The sequence below is a fragment of the Phyllostomus discolor genome, chromosome 6 (assembly GCF_004126475.2).
Source record: "Phyllostomus discolor isolate MPI-MPIP mPhyDis1 chromosome 6, mPhyDis1.pri.v3, whole genome shotgun sequence".
NCBI classification, from domain to species: Eukaryota; Metazoa; Chordata; class Mammalia; order Chiroptera; family Phyllostomidae; genus Phyllostomus; species Phyllostomus discolor.
Window position 1 is genome coordinate 78435292 of NC_040908.2, and position 15010 is coordinate 78450301.

The following is a 15010-nucleotide window of genomic DNA, read 5'->3' on the forward strand; positions in this document are numbered from 1 at the left end:
TTGCCTCTCACACGTCCCCTACTGGGGACCTGGCCCGCAACCCAGGCATGTGCCCTGACTGGGAATTGAACTGGCGACCTTTGGTTCACAGGCCAGTACTCAATCCACTGAGTCACACCGGCCAGGGCAAGGGATCTTCATAGAAATAGTAGTGCAAGCCAGGAGATCCACAGAGGAAAGAGGTTTGGGGATAGGAGTCACACAGTTAGGTGCCTGCTGCCACTGTCTCAGTGTCCAGGGCCTCTCAACTGTTCCAAGAGGGTCTTGACCTCGCCCTCCACTCGAAGCAGCTGGGCCTTGCGCCAAGGATTAAGGGTGGCTCCTCGATTATCTTCCAGATCCTGCAGCAATAGCTCAAGGTGGCGCTGGACCCGGCCCTGATCCCAGCTGTTGAGGTTCCGCTGGACTTCACTGAGGATCACCGACCAGTACTCTGACACTGCTGTTCCCTCTGTCAGTGATACCACAACCCGGGCCCTGCCTTCGGCAGTGCCCCCTAAGTTCCGCAAGACCTGGCGGCCCTCTGAGCTCAGCTCATTGAAGTAGAGGCTAGCAGGAGAAACAAGAGTAGATGTCATTTACCGAGGCTCTGAGAAGGAGTGGCATAGGGTGGTGGGTGGACAGAGAGTGAGGGGGTCTCACAACTCAGCCCCTGGCTATGGAATATTATGGGGTATGTTTGCAACAGGCCAGAGATAGAAGGTGGTGGCCAGTGGGAGAAAGGGATGACACTAGAATTTAGTGGGAACAGAGAGAGTAGGAATGGAGCCACCAGAAACCTAAGAGAAATGGTGGTAGGGAATCAGGGTAAGGTAAGGGCCAATCACAGAGGAGGTTGCCTCAGATCAGGTTGACAAACATCAGTCAAAGCCAGGAAGAGAGGATAGGCCCAGGCACACCCCCTAGGGTAGAAAAAGTACAGTGGAGAGAGAGAAGGAAGACTGAGGATGGGAAACACAGTCTCAGGCTGGGATGGGGCAATGACCAGGAATAAGACTCACTGCAGCAGCTCCAGGGAAGGATGCTCCCAGGCAGCATTGGCCAGGGCCAGGGCTGCTGTGTCACCAGCACCATTGTAGGCCACGTTCAGCTCCTGTAGCTGTTGATTACGGTCCAGCTGGGCAGCCAGCAGCTCCAGGCCCTTGTCCCCAAGGCCCGTGTGTAGCAGAGACAGGTGTGTCAGTGAAGTGTTTCCTGCTAGCCCCTCCACCAGCAAGGCCACACCCTCAGCTGTCAGTGGATTGTTGGACAGCCTACAGCCACAAACACCACAAGGTTATAAGGATCATGTTAGAGACCCTGTGCTTGGGTCAAAAGGGTACACAGCCTGGGACAGGGACCAGCCTGGACACAGAAATGCAGGTCCAGGAGAAGAGGATGGAGAAATAGCAGGTTTGGCACACTGCCAGGGAGGGAGAATGGGGTAGAAGCCAGCTTCTCTTCTCTTTTCCCTCCTTCCATTCCCCTTTGCTGACTCCCTACTCCCCTCTCCCCTTCTTCTTCATCATTACCATTTCCCTTCTTCCTCTTCCTCCAGATCCTACTGCCCCATCCTTCTTGTCCTTCCTCCTTTCTCTTTCCTCATTCTCCTCCCCTTATTTGAACCAGAAATCAGAAACCCAAGAGATTGGGTTCCTAGTAAATCAGTCAACACTTCGGGAGTACCTATTGAGTGCCCAGCATTAAGGTCATCCTTATAAAGCAACAAGGAAAATCCTGGGAAGGGATCAGTGGCACTGTTACCAGGCAACTGGCTTGAGTATTATTTTACCCCTTCCCCAGGCTGATTTTAGCCACATCAGAGGCTTTCTTAGCACCTATAGCTGGTGACATCTTACCCCCATCTCCATCCTACTGCTTGTACTGAACATGGGGGGCCAAGACAGGGCCAGACTCCCACCCTTTTACTATACCATGGGTAGGCCTGTGCCAGGTATGTTGAGGCAGGACAGACCCTTGACCTTAGGTGGCTACCAGAATGGTCAGAGCCTCCCTTCTGCCCCCTCCCAGGACACTTACCGCAAGGTGGTAATTTGGCACTGGTCGTGCAGCAGCAGATCTCGGAGGTCCCTGCAGGCCTCCGGGCCCAGGTTGTTGAGTTGCAAGCTGAAGCAAAATGTGACCAGAGGAAAGGTGTGAAACCAAAGAAGGAATTCAGCATAGGGCCTGCCCATCCACCAGGCCCCTTTCTCACCATCCTGATTCTTGCAGTCCACACCTGTCCTCCCTTCTATTGCTCTTGTCACCTCTATGCACACCACTCTTTCATCCTACCCTTTGGTCTTTCCTCAGTACCTTTGATTTCCCTAGCACCTTCTCTCCCCACTTCTTCACCTCCAGCCCTCTCCTTCTTCATGCCTGTGCATGAGGTCCTCACCCCAGCTTTCGAGCACGCAGGAAGACAGGCATGAGTGTGCGTAGCCCAGCAGGGTCCAGCTGGCAAGAGGCCAAGTTCACCTCATGCAGAGCATGCCTTCCACTCCCCAGTACAGCTGCCACCACTGTGCACTTGAGGGGTGTCATGCGCACGCCCGCCAAGTTGAGTTGGCACAGGGAGCTGAGCACCTCAGCAGAGAAGTGCTGATTCTGGAACTCATAGTGGAAGAAGAGGTAGTCAAGGAGCTCTGGGGCAGGCAGCACCTGCCGGCCCAGCTTCCCCAGCTTCTTCTTGATGGCCTGGGCATTCTCCAGGGCATCAAGGTTCTTGATGGGGCAGCCAAGCTGAGCCAGCATGGCCCGGTTATGGGCAGAGAGAAGTCCTCCCATGAACATGGGGAAAAGCTCAAAGACCTCATCCTCGGGGGGCTCATCTGGGTGGCGCCGGGGGCCCTCTATTCCCAGGATACTGGCACCCATCTGGTCCAGGACGTCATCATTGTAGTAATCCTCTTCCCGGAACATCTCCAACACCATGGCCTGGGCCACAGCCTCACGGTTTTTACCCACCATGCGCCCCAAAACTCGTGGAACTACCTGGGAAAGGAAGCAGGAGACAGGCACTTCAGCCTTCTACATGCCCGCTCATCCTTCACAGCTCAGCTTAAGGTACACTCTCCTTGACTGCTCCAGCCTCATTTCTCCTCTTGAACTCATAGCATGATTTGTCTGATCATACCTCACCCCCTACTGCCCTCACAGAATATAAAACTTTTCATAATTTTGCCCCAATTTGATCTTTCCAGAGTCATCCCTCGACACTTGTCTCATGCACTCCATACATACATTCTCCTTAAACACCCCCATACATTTTCAAGCCCAGAGGGTAGTGGGAAGAAACCAGCATATATCACGCAGCTAGTTTGGAACAGTGTAAATATAAATATACAAATATATAAATATATCATCAACATCATCATCACAGATTGCTCTGATCAGTCATCAGTGATGACAGATATCACTCTTACTACTTCAAAACCCTGCATCACTTGGTTCCTGCCAACATCATCACAAGCCTCTCACTCTCACTCACTCTGCTTGTCCTTTCAGCTGCTCACGATATCTCTCTCTCTCTCTCTCTCTCTCTCTCTGTCCCCTCCCCCCTTCCTCCACAGTGGCAAAGCTATATACTCTTCCTAGGGTGTTTCCCCCCAATTCTCTTCCTGGCTAATCCTCTATGGATCAGACTAAGTGTCCTTCCTGAAGAGAGGCTTTTCTTATTTCCCATTAGACACTTTCAGAACCTGGAACCTTGTTTTCCAGGTACTTACCATACTTTTTAATTACATGGTTATGCTGACATGTTTGTGTTCAGACCGTATGATTGGAAAAGGCACAAACTTTGGAGGGGGCAGTTAATTGTTTTTTCCTCAGAATCTAACATATTGCCTGGCACACAGCAGGCACTCAAATATTCATTGAAGAGTGAATGTTGGGGACATTTGCAACACCATCTCACATCCTTACAATGGTTCTGAAAGTAATGAATGGTCCCTACCCCTGGCACTAAGCCATGAGGTTGTGACACCTCCTGTAATGTCTGGTTTTATTTTTTTGCTTTTTATAGAGGAAGTTCCTGCCAAGGAGGTTACACTAATCTGGTATTGGGATGAGAAAATGTCACCCTGGGAAGCTGAATCAATAGGATCATGAAGAAGCAGTATGGAACCATTCTCTGCTAGGCAATTCTCCCTCTAAGAGAGCTTGGAACTGTGGTGCTAACAGTTCCAGTGCACTATAAAAGAATGGAGGGGCTTTCTGGCATTTGTCAGGGGACCACAGCCTCTCACTGTAACCCGGAGGAGCCAAATACATCCTCAAAGGGGTGGGATAGCCTCAGCAATGGCTATTACCTTCCAGTATGAGGTGATGGTATAATAAGACGTGGGCTACCTAAGCCTGTTGTTATACTTAACAATTAAATACCATTTACTATGTACTGTACGGGACCGTTCCGCATGGCATGGGCCCAGCTCCCACTCGGAGATGCATAAGACCCACACCCTTACCATAATAAGGCTCTGCCCCTTACTACATAACAGGCAGCAGAGACCAAATAAATAAATAAATAAATAAAAGGCCCAAATGAAAGAACATATGAAAGCTCCAGAAAAAATACAACTAAGCAATGAAGAAATACCCAACCTATCAGATGCACAATTCAAAACAATGGTAATCAGGAGGCTCACAGAATTGGTTGAATATGGTTGCAAATTAGAGGAAAAAGTGAAGGCTATGAAAAGTGAAATAAAGGAAAATGTATAGGGAACCCACAGTAACAGGAAAGAAACTGGAACTCAAATCAATGATTTGGACCAGAAGGAAGATATAAACATTCAACCAGAACAGAATGAAGAAACAAGAATTCACAAAAATGAGGAGAGGCTTAGGAACCTCCAGGACACCTTTAAATGTTCCAATATCCAAATCATAGGGGTACCAGAAAGAGAAAAGGAAGAGCAAGACATTGGAAACTTATTTGAAAAAACAATGAAGGAGAACTTCCCCAATATGGCAAAGGAAACAGACTTCCAGGAAGCTCAGAGAGTCCCAAAGAAATTGGACCCAAGGAGAAACACACCAAGACACATCAAAATTACATTAGCCAAGATTAAAGAGAAGGAGAGAATCCTAGAAGCAGCAAGACATAAGGAGACCTTTACCTACAAAGGAGTGCCCATTAGACTATCAGCTGATTTCTCTAAAGAAATCTTATAGGCAAGAAGGGGCTTGAAAGAAGTATTCCAAGTCATGAAAGGCAAGAACCTACATCCAAGATGACTCTATCCAGCAAAGCTTTCATTTATAATGGAAGGGCAGATAAAGTGCTTCCCAGATAAGGTCAAGTTCAAGGAGTTCATCATCACTAAACTCTTATTATATGAAATGTTCAAGGGACTTATCTAAGAAAAAGAAGAATATCAAAAATATGAATAAAATGACAACAGATTCACAATTATCAACAACCAAACCTAAAAAAAACAAAAACAAACTGAGCAAACAACTAGAACAGGGACAGAATCACAGAAATGGAGATCCAATGGTTGATTATCAGCAAGGAAGGGGAGGGGAAATGGGGGGAAAAGGTACAGGGAATAAGCAGCATAAATGGTAGGTAGAAAATAGACAGGAGGAGGTTAAGAATAGTATAGGAAATGTAGAAGCCAAAGAACTTATATGTACGACCCATGGACATAAACTAAAGGGGGGGAATGCAAGTGGGAGGGGGTATGCAGGGTGGAGGGGAATAAAGGAGGGAAAATGGAACAACTATAATAGCATAATCAATAAAATACATTTTTTAAAAATAAGTGAAACAACAAAGCATTGTTTATCTCTTTCTCTCAAATAAAATTTAAAAATAAAAATTAATGGGATCATAATAGCATTTCATATACAAGTCACCTTGTAGATATCAGCAGGATCCTTCTTCCCCACAAAAACTTAGTACATCTGCCCTGTTCACAGCACAGTTCTCAGGCCTGTAATTTGGTTTCTGGAATGGACCTGCACCCTGGATAGGTGGTCCTAAGCCAATTACCAGTGCATTCATTCTCCTCATATAAATGAATAAAATGGCATCTGCTTTATAAACCTGCCTCTGGCGATTTAGTTAAGATGAGTCACCACTCCTGGACTCTAATCATCTCTGGGAGAACAGATATAATAGAGTGTCTGGACCTGCAAAGCAGAGGACAGACCCTGAACTATGGTGACCCCTGCCTCCCAGAAGCAAAGACTAGAAGAAATGCAAAAGAAAACCGTCTTAGGATTGTAGGATTGTTATTAAAGTCCCTGCACCCTCTAATTCCCCTCCCAGCCTCCAAGCCTTCCCCAACCTATGGCTTCTGTCTCTCCCTTCCTTATGCCCCAATCCCACTAAAAGCCAGATTGCCCAAATCTGAAGCCAGTGCCAAAACCAAAAAAAAAAAAAAAAAAAACAGAGGATTCATAGCTATACAGGAAGTAGCAGTTTCCTTCTGGGAGAGGAGCAAGGGGTAGATGGAGAGAAAACGGCCGACAGCCTAGGGTCCAGAGGCTGGTGTTACCTTAAGCAGATTGAAGAGCAGAGGTAAGGCCCTCAGTGGCAGCAGCTTAGCAATGATCCCCAGGACCAGGCTGACATCCTCTCCAACGCGGCCCACGAGCTCAGCCACTTCCTTGCCCACCTGTTGCAGAGTTGTCTTATGCAAACCTAGCACGATGTAGAGGGCAGCCAGGTATTCTTGCATGGCAGGCACAGTGAACACAAAGGTGCCTCGACGCTCTGGCTCCATGCACGGAGCCAGAAAAAACCTCAGAGCATCCCAGCGGAAGACATGCAGCAGCTGAAACTCCTCTTCCGTCCTGATGCCAGCTTCTAGGCAGCCACGGACATCCTCTTCAGAGAAGTAGGTCTTGCGGGAAGACACCCCCTCATAGGCCAACTTGCCCATGGTTCGGGCAGCATACGCCATCAGGGACAACTTAGAGGGGTCACTGCTGTCCAACATCTCCCCACTGAAGTTTAGACGCAGGAAGCTGGTGTAGATGCTTGTGAGGGTCTGGCCGGCTGGTGTGGGGGCATGTAGGAAGTGCAAGGTGGCACAGATAAGCCAGCAATAGGAGGGCAGGAAGCAGGCAGCAGTGATCTGGTGGTGCCCTTCCAGGTTCCTGGAGAGCATCTCCACCAGGCTGTCACGCTGAGCTGATGTGGCTGAGACACCCACCCCATTACTATGCCCACAGTCTGGCTGATTGAGGCGGAGCTGGAAATAGAGCTTCTGCAGGTTGGTATCAGAGAAACCACAGATCTCGCCATAGCGGCCCACATACTTGCTGGGGATGCGGCCAATGGCAGAGGGCCGGGTGGTCACCAGAATGCTGGCCTGGGTAGAGCACAGTTGAGGGTTAAGAAAGATTTTGATATCCTGATTGCCTCACTCCCCAGAGAGCACCTGACAATCAAGTGCCCAAGGATGAAAAGATGATGACCATAATAATTATAACTAACAATTATTGTGCACTAACTATGAGCCAGCACACTGTGCCAAGCAGTTTATAGGTAGTATCTCATTTGATCAATACAACTCAAGAAAAGGAAACAGAAGCTTGGGAAAGTTAGTGACTTGCTCAATGACACATAGCTGGGAAGTGGTGGGCCAGAATTTGAACTAGCCCAAGGGCCTCTCTTACCCAATAATTATGTGGGCCTGGGACACAAAAATCCTTAGGTGGCAAGTCAGGGATAGAGGTGGCAGGGAGAGGCAGGGGGGACACCTACCTCAGGCAGCATGTATTTGCGCAGCAGATTGACTATGATAGCAGCTGGTGCCTCTGGCTTCTCAGGGTCACTGCAAAGCCCTGTGCTTGCCAGCCGGAAGTCCAGGTTGAGGCGCTCCAAGCCATGAAGCACAAAAAGCAGGCGGGACCCAGTTGCAGCCATCAGGGGCAGAATCTCTTTCAGGGAAGTGTAACGCTGGGCCACAAGTTGGCACAAGGAGGCCGGAGCAGAGCCCACGGATGACAGGTCCTCACAGGAGAAGGGGATGAGCAGCTCAAAGGCTGGCAGTCGCCCATGACACCAGTCCAGGACCATTTTGCGCACCAACGTGCTCTTGCCTGTGCCCACCGTCCCATACAGAACTACTGTCTGCACCCGGCGCCCACAGGCATCTGGGTCAAAGAGATGAGACAGAGCCAATGTAGAGAGCCTGGCCAGGGGCAGCTGATGTTCCAGCGCCAACTCTGAAGGTGGATAGAGAAGCTCATTGGGGGTGCTCTCACGGATCACAGGGTCCACGTGGACTGTGTCTAGTGCAAAGGTTGGGCCAAACTGACGCTCTTCCCTGGGCAGCCGGCTGAACCACTCAGCCAGGTTCCGGCGGTGCCACTGGATGGCTTCTGGATGGAAAGGTAAAGGGAATGGGCCACAGGAAGAGACCAGGAGATGCAAGAACTTAGGGACAGTAAGAATGATGGTAGGGTCAGGCTGCAGAGTCAAGACAGCACCAGGAGATGCTGGGGCCCAGAATGATATGGGGCCCAGAATGATAATGAGCACATAGGACTATCTAAAAAAATAGAGTGTCCAGAAAGTTTGGAACCCCTGTGGCAGAAAGTGGGGAGCAATGGGATGAGTGATGCTGGGCCTGGGCTGACTGGTTTTCATGGTTATACGTATGTGCAATGTTTATCAGAATTCTAGTCCCAGTTTGTTGAAGGTAGGGATGGTACATCCCTTCCAGGGCTTTGTATGTAGGGTGCATTATATGTGTGTTGCAGGAAGACATACATGGACAGATGGAGGATGGGGCAAGAGAGGGTGGACCCACTAGTGGATGATGTTAGGGGGTCCTCTATGCCTCCCTCTTCCTTCTTGCTTCTCCCTCCAGGCCCCTCTCCCCACCCCAGCCCCCACTGGGATCCCAGCCAGCCCCTTTCTTCAGGATGACTGAGGAACCAATCTCTTTACCAGTTGCAGAGATGCTCTGGAACAACTGTCCATGCCTCCCTGATGGGGAACCACTTCTCACTGAGCTTCCATAGTGGCGTATAAAGACCCTGGGAGCAAGAAGAAGGAGTGACTTGGGGCTTGGCTATTGAGCTCAGTCACTGCACAGGTTTGGAGTCCAGGCCTGTTTGGAATGATGGACTTCTGGCTTCCTAAGATCCAGGGCCAATCCTGGATGCCCAAGTTGAGACTCTCCGACTCTCACCCTTCCCTGGAACTGAGGTCTCGCCCCTAGCCCTCCAGCTCCCCACAGCTGCCTGTCTGGAATTCAGCCTGATAACTGCCAGACTCCACCCACCTCCCACAAGATCCTCCCACTGGCTGACCACTGTGACTTGTACTGCAGGATGATGTAAGCCAACTTCCTCTTAAGTCTAGTAGCTGACTCTACCTTCCTTACATCTAGAAGACCAACCTTCCCCCCAGATCAAGTAGCTTGACCTTTCCCAGGCTACTCTTATACCCAGATATATTCTAAGATAAGAGACTGAGGCCTCACCTAGGGGGCCCCAGGGGACACTCCCCTTTAAGGGCCCAAGTCCAGTGGATCACGAAAGGGATACTTTCATCTGCAGAGAGAAAGAAGAAAGAAATAGCATCCACATTTCCCCACCAACACACAGACCCTATGTCTATATCAAATCTCCCATTATTTGCTCTTAAAGATCACATACCACCCCTTTGTAGCTGTTATTATGCAATTTTATATTTTATTGTGTGATTATTTGATTAACATTCATTTCTGTTCCCCCACCACCACCACCATGAAAGCAGGATCACATCTGGTTTTGTACATAATTATATACTTAGATTTTCATATAGCAGGCACTCAGAAAATATTTGTTGAATGCAAAATGAAATCAGATAAGTGTTCCTGAACTTAGATAGCCACAGGGATTCTCAAAGATTATCTGGTCTGATTCCCTTATTTTAGGGTGGGGAAAAAAGGAAACTCAGGGAGATGAGATAACTTGCCCAAGGCCAACAGCTAAGTGAATCACAGACCTGACACTAGCACACCTGTTGTCTGAATCCCTGCACTCTTGGAGGCACAATCTGGACTCTAAAAGGGAAGGAAGAGGTAGAAAGAGAAACCTGTGCTTCCTGCTTACCTGCTGTCTGTAGTGCTCTTCCCAGGCCGGAGTGCCAAAAGGCCCTGGGCAAATGTTGGCTCCACCTCATGGTAAGAAGGAAGGTCAGGGGCCAGGGTTTACACACCACCTTCTATCCTGCAAAAAGAATGGTGTGAATGGACCACAAACTACCCCACCACCATCCTCATCTCCCCTGTGCAGGCCAAGAAAGAGTTTTCTTCCTCAGGACAGCATCAGCCTTTCCTTAAATATCAGCATTGCCAAAGCCCTGGCCTGGATTTCAGATCTCCTACCTCTTCTACATCTTCTACCTGAGTGATCCCATTTTATCTCCTACCACCTACTGCTTCTCCCCTGAGGGTTCAGGAACATCTTTCTCATGATTTTCAGCCTAGTGAATTGCTTGATTTAGATGTCCTTTTTTTAGACCTTCCTCTCCTGTCAGAATCCTACCCAATCTTTTAAGACCCTGCCTAAAGATCCTGTCTCTCTGGAAGTCTTTCGGGATCCTGCTAAGCCTGCTGTTCCTTGGCACCTGATTCCCAGAGATGTGGCTCCTTCTGGACAGGGCACAATTAAGGGGAACTGTCTGGGCCAGGCCCACCTACCCGCAAAGCCAACCGGTGGAGGGGTGGGCTGGGACTCGCAGCAGGAGTCCCAGGGGCTAGAGAAGGCTTAAGAGAGGACTCTGGAAAGCTGAGAAAGCTTGGGAAAATTAGGACAGTGTGATAAAATCAGATCCAGGGCCACTGGCTCAAGATGAGACTCACGGGAGGGTGTGCGATGGTGGCGTTGGCAATTCTCCCAAAATCACCCCAGGTCTCCAGGACAGTAAGAAAAGAAGGGGACACAGCAGGAAAAGTACAAGGGCTGTGCTCCCACAGGCCCAGAGCGCCTCCCCCACTACTGGGTCCCAAACATTATTTCCATTTTCCAGTTGGCTTTTGACCTAGACGGGAGAGCCTGCCAGAAAACCCACCACTTCGCAAACCAGCTGCGTCCTACGCGTCCGGCGGCCGAGAACTCCCAGCGACACTTGCGGAAGTTCGTGTGTATCTCCCCACCCCCACCCCCGGCCCCGCCCTGCCACCTCGAGCCCTGGCCCAGCCTGGCACAGCACCCTAGGCTGAGGCAATGGGAGACTCAGCTGGCGAGGACTTTACCTGCGGCTGCCCGGGCCCAGAAGCCCGTGGCCCCCCGGTGCCTGCTTGTTTCAGGAGGCCGCGGCGCTTCTTGCCTGCCCGCCTAGGCAGCGGCGGATACGGGAGAGGGTGATCCCAGGCCCTCGGACTCCTCTGGGTCCTAGGAGGAGGGAGACACCGAAAGCCCGGAGAGCAGCCTTGGGGCAGGGACTTCATTCCCCCACCCCCACCCCCACCCCTTGGTCACCGCATCGCCCCCGCCCTCCTTGGGTACAGTCTTCAATCAGAACGGGCACCTCTTCTAGGACTGCCCTCTGCAGGTTACCCAGCGCCAGTCCCATCGAATTATCTCACCATTTCCCAAGTTGGGCTTGTTATGCCCGTTTTACAGATGGAATTACTGCATCTGGAAAGGGTGAAATGACTCGCACAGGCTAATCCATTGAGAAGTGGAAGAGCCAGAACCAGAATCGAGGGCCTGGGTCTTCCTAACTCACCCCTAAATCTCCTGGAGGCACCCAACCATGCCCAAGTCACTCTTTTTTCTGCGCTTCTCCAATTTCTCAGCCTACCTGCTGGCATAGATCTGAGGTAAAGATCTTCTTGGGTCCTTCCTTCTGTACCTTCAAACCCCAACCTCTGTGAATGAACTTTGGTCACTTTGGTCAAGGAAGGAGGAAGAATGGGGGCAGAGAAACAGGTTCCAACCCCAACCTGCTCTTCTTGCTGGCACCCAATCATGGCCTAGTCCTGGGGCTTCCTGGTTCTCAAAACCCTCACCTTCATCCCTCTGTTTCCATATAAGTCCACACCCAGGGCCATGTCGCTGATGGAGGGAATCACCCCACCACCCACAGCCAGGGCATGCCTCCACATACAAACATAGGTGTACAATGTTAACAGAGGTGTGCAGTAGGGAATGCATGGAGTTCCTCAGGGCCAGGGTAGGAAACAGGGCTGTGGTGATCTCCTTTATCTGGACTGAAGACAGTGTTGATATTTCACTTATAATTTGCCAATCACTGAACACATGGTATGGGGTAATACTGAGCAAGGCATACAGGGGTCAGACATACCTTAGCAGCTCCCCTCCACAGGGCCCAAATGATGGTACTTCAGAGGTTGACAGAAGGCTTAGGAAAGCCTGGAGGAGGAAGTTATTAACTGCCTCTAGCAGAGGAGGTAACATTTGAACTGGATCTTAAATAAGTCCAGGAAGGGAAGGGTACTCTAGGCAGCAGGGAAAATGGCACCTTTGCATTTTAACAGATGTTCTGAGAAGGGAATGGAAGGAACGGGAGGAAGGAAATAGAACAGCCCAATGAATGTGGTCTCAGAGATGACATATTTGGGCCTGGGTACTCCTCTGGCTTCACTGCATTTACCTAGTCACTCAAGGCAGACAGGCCCCTGGCAGCAGTTACAGGACACAGCTCAGAGCAAGCTACCTCCACCCCTTCCACGGAGGTATGACAGTCATGTCGGCTTTTTAATAAGATATGATTTGACGAGCCTCTTGTAGACTGAAGTACTCTAGTTGTGCTGTGGGCATGTGCTCTGTTGTCTGACCTCAGAATGGGTACCAAGTGCTATAAAGGCATCTTGTGGAGAGAGTCTTGGTCATCTCTGCCCTCCAAAACCTTGCCACAGGCCCTGATACAGAGGTGGTTACAGTGAAAAAGATGATCCCTGAGTCCAGGGATTTCACCACTGAAGGTGAGTGGGTCAATTTCAAAACTCGCTTGGGTGGGCAGGGAGCATTTACACCCCACCTCTACAGGTTGCTGGGACTGGTGAGAGAAATTGCAGGTGCTTCACAATGGCAAGAGCACCATATTTTTAAGTTTTTTTTATTGATTATGCTATTACAGTTGTCCCATTTTTTTCTCCCCTTTATTCCCCTCCTCCCTGTACCCCCTCCCACCAGCATCACCCCCCCCCCCCCAGTTCATGTTCATGGGTGGTACATGTAAGTTCTTTGGCTTCTCCATCTCCTGTACTATTCTTAACCTCCCCCTGTCTATTTTGTACCTACCATTCATGCTACTTATTCCCTGTATTTTTCCCTGTTTTCCTCAGATAACCCTCCCCACTGATAACCCTCCATGTGATCTGTATTTCTGTGATTCTGTTCCTGTCCTAGTTGTTTGCTTAGTTTGTTTTTGTTTTTTAGGTTCAGTTGTTGATAGTTGTGAGTTTGTTGTCATTTTACTGTTCATAGTTTTGAGAGCTTGTTCAAGTCACTGCTCCAAGCCTTGGTATCCTTCTCTGTAAAAGGAGGAAATGATAATACTCATCCTAGCAGCTTCATGGGGTTACTGTAAGAATCAAAAGAGCTTTCTTTACAAATATGTGAGCCACTCACAAATGTTCTCTGTGCCTAAATGGTCTTTGCTGGCTCTGGATTGACTTTTCATCTCCTTAGCAACCAAGGGAATTTACAAATGTGTGAATTTATAAATGTTTCAGTGTCTTGGGAGTGTTTGCATTTTAAAAGGGAAAGAGTAAAGATGAGGGAATCATAAGAAAACTAATAGTGGGATTTGGTGCTCTCTGACTTTAAGGAGCCACATAGTGGCATCACTGCAGGGAGAAGGTGGCACTCAGAATGTACCTAAAGCTAGCTAGAATTCCAGGAGCTGGATTTCTTTCCACTTTCCACTCCCACCATGAACCCCCATAAGAAACAAAAAGTCCATTTCCAGACAAGCACCCAATCAGTCATAGATTGGACCCTAATCTAGTCCAGGGCAATTAGTTCTGCTTGTGGCACAAGTAGGGTATTCCAGGCAGCTGGCCAGGTTGATGCCTGTCCCTCCTTTCAGTTCCAGGCTTCAGGATCGAAGGGAAGTGGGTGATACAATGTGGTACTTCTTGGGTCATCCTGCTACCAGACCTCAAGGACTTCTGGACAGTTGCCTACTCCAAACTTCAGGCTAACCAGACCCATCCGTAGTCCTGGTGGCTGGTGGTTCAGCCCTAGTAAATGTGGCCCAGTAGGAAGAAGAGAGGAAGAGGAAAGCTGTGGTGAGCTCAGTGAGGTCTCTACCACTCTCATCTTAGGTTGCAGAGTTTTTCCTACTTCTCATTGCCCTTCATGAACCACAAACCCCACTCCTCAGCCCCTGCTCCCTAGGCACAACTAGGGCTCAGTCACATCTGAGCAGAAAGTCATGTATCACTCTAGTAAGAACACACCTATGCAACAGACATAGGGCACCCACACCCAACTTGCAGAACCACCATGAACAGTGTCATTGGCACACGTCAAGAATGACAAGGCTGGCCCTAGCTGGTGTGGCTCAGTGGACTGACTGCCCACCTGGGGACTGAAAGGTCACTGGTTCAATTCCCAGTCATGGCACATGCCTGGGTTGCAAGCCAGGTCCCCAGTTGGGGGTGTGCAAGAGGCAACCAATGGATGGATGGATCTCTCACACATTGATATTTCTTTCTCCTTCCCTTCCCCTCTCTCTAAAAAGTAAATAAATGAAACCTTTATTTGAAAAAAGAAAAGGAGTCCAGGAGAGCCCCCATAATTTAACAAAGGGCACCTTACAAATGTACCTCTTCAGTACCATCTGTCACCTCTCTCCTCTTCCCTCTCCCAGAGGGAGTAAGAAAAGGTTAAAACTGTTTTGGACTTTCTGGATTCAAGCTCTGGCCACATAGCTCACTCATCGGTGATAGTCAGTCTTCTCTTGCACACTGCACCTAGTCTGCCAGATGAAAAAGGAGGGAAGGAAAATACCCACCACACAATAGTGTGCTTGCTCAGAAGGTTCTGTATAAAAAGGAATTGTTTGAAAGCACCCATGATGTCTTATTAGTTTCACAGGATTGTC

At 49.3% G+C, this 15010-nt stretch overlaps 1 protein-coding gene across 6 annotated transcripts; it reads right to left on the reverse strand.

Annotated features, from left to right (window-relative positions):
• Positions 1-139: 139 nt before the first annotated feature.
• On the reverse strand, positions 140-11813 carry NLRX1 (NLR family member X1). Of its 6 annotated transcripts, none has more exons than XM_036028410.1 (10): positions 11738-11813; positions 10042-10158; positions 9429-9498; positions 8891-8979; positions 7700-8319; positions 6486-7304; positions 2378-2973; positions 2020-2106; positions 1002-1253; positions 140-549 (listed from the first exon to the last, which is right to left on the reverse strand). In XM_036028410.1, the coding sequence occupies exons 2-10, from the start codon at positions 10109-10111 to the stop codon at positions 228-230; spliced, it is 2925 nt and encodes a 974-aa protein (XP_035884303.1). In that variant the 5' UTR covers positions 10112-10158; positions 11738-11813; the 3' UTR covers positions 140-227. The 6 variants fall into 6 exon arrangements, with proteins under 6 accessions (XP_035884303.1, XP_035884300.1, XP_035884302.1 ...); XM_036028407.1 differs by lacking the exon at positions 11738-11813 and adding an exon at positions 10973-11065; XM_036028409.1 differs by lacking the exon at positions 11738-11813 and adding an exon at positions 11003-11061.
• Positions 11814-15010: the final 3197 nt, after the last annotated feature.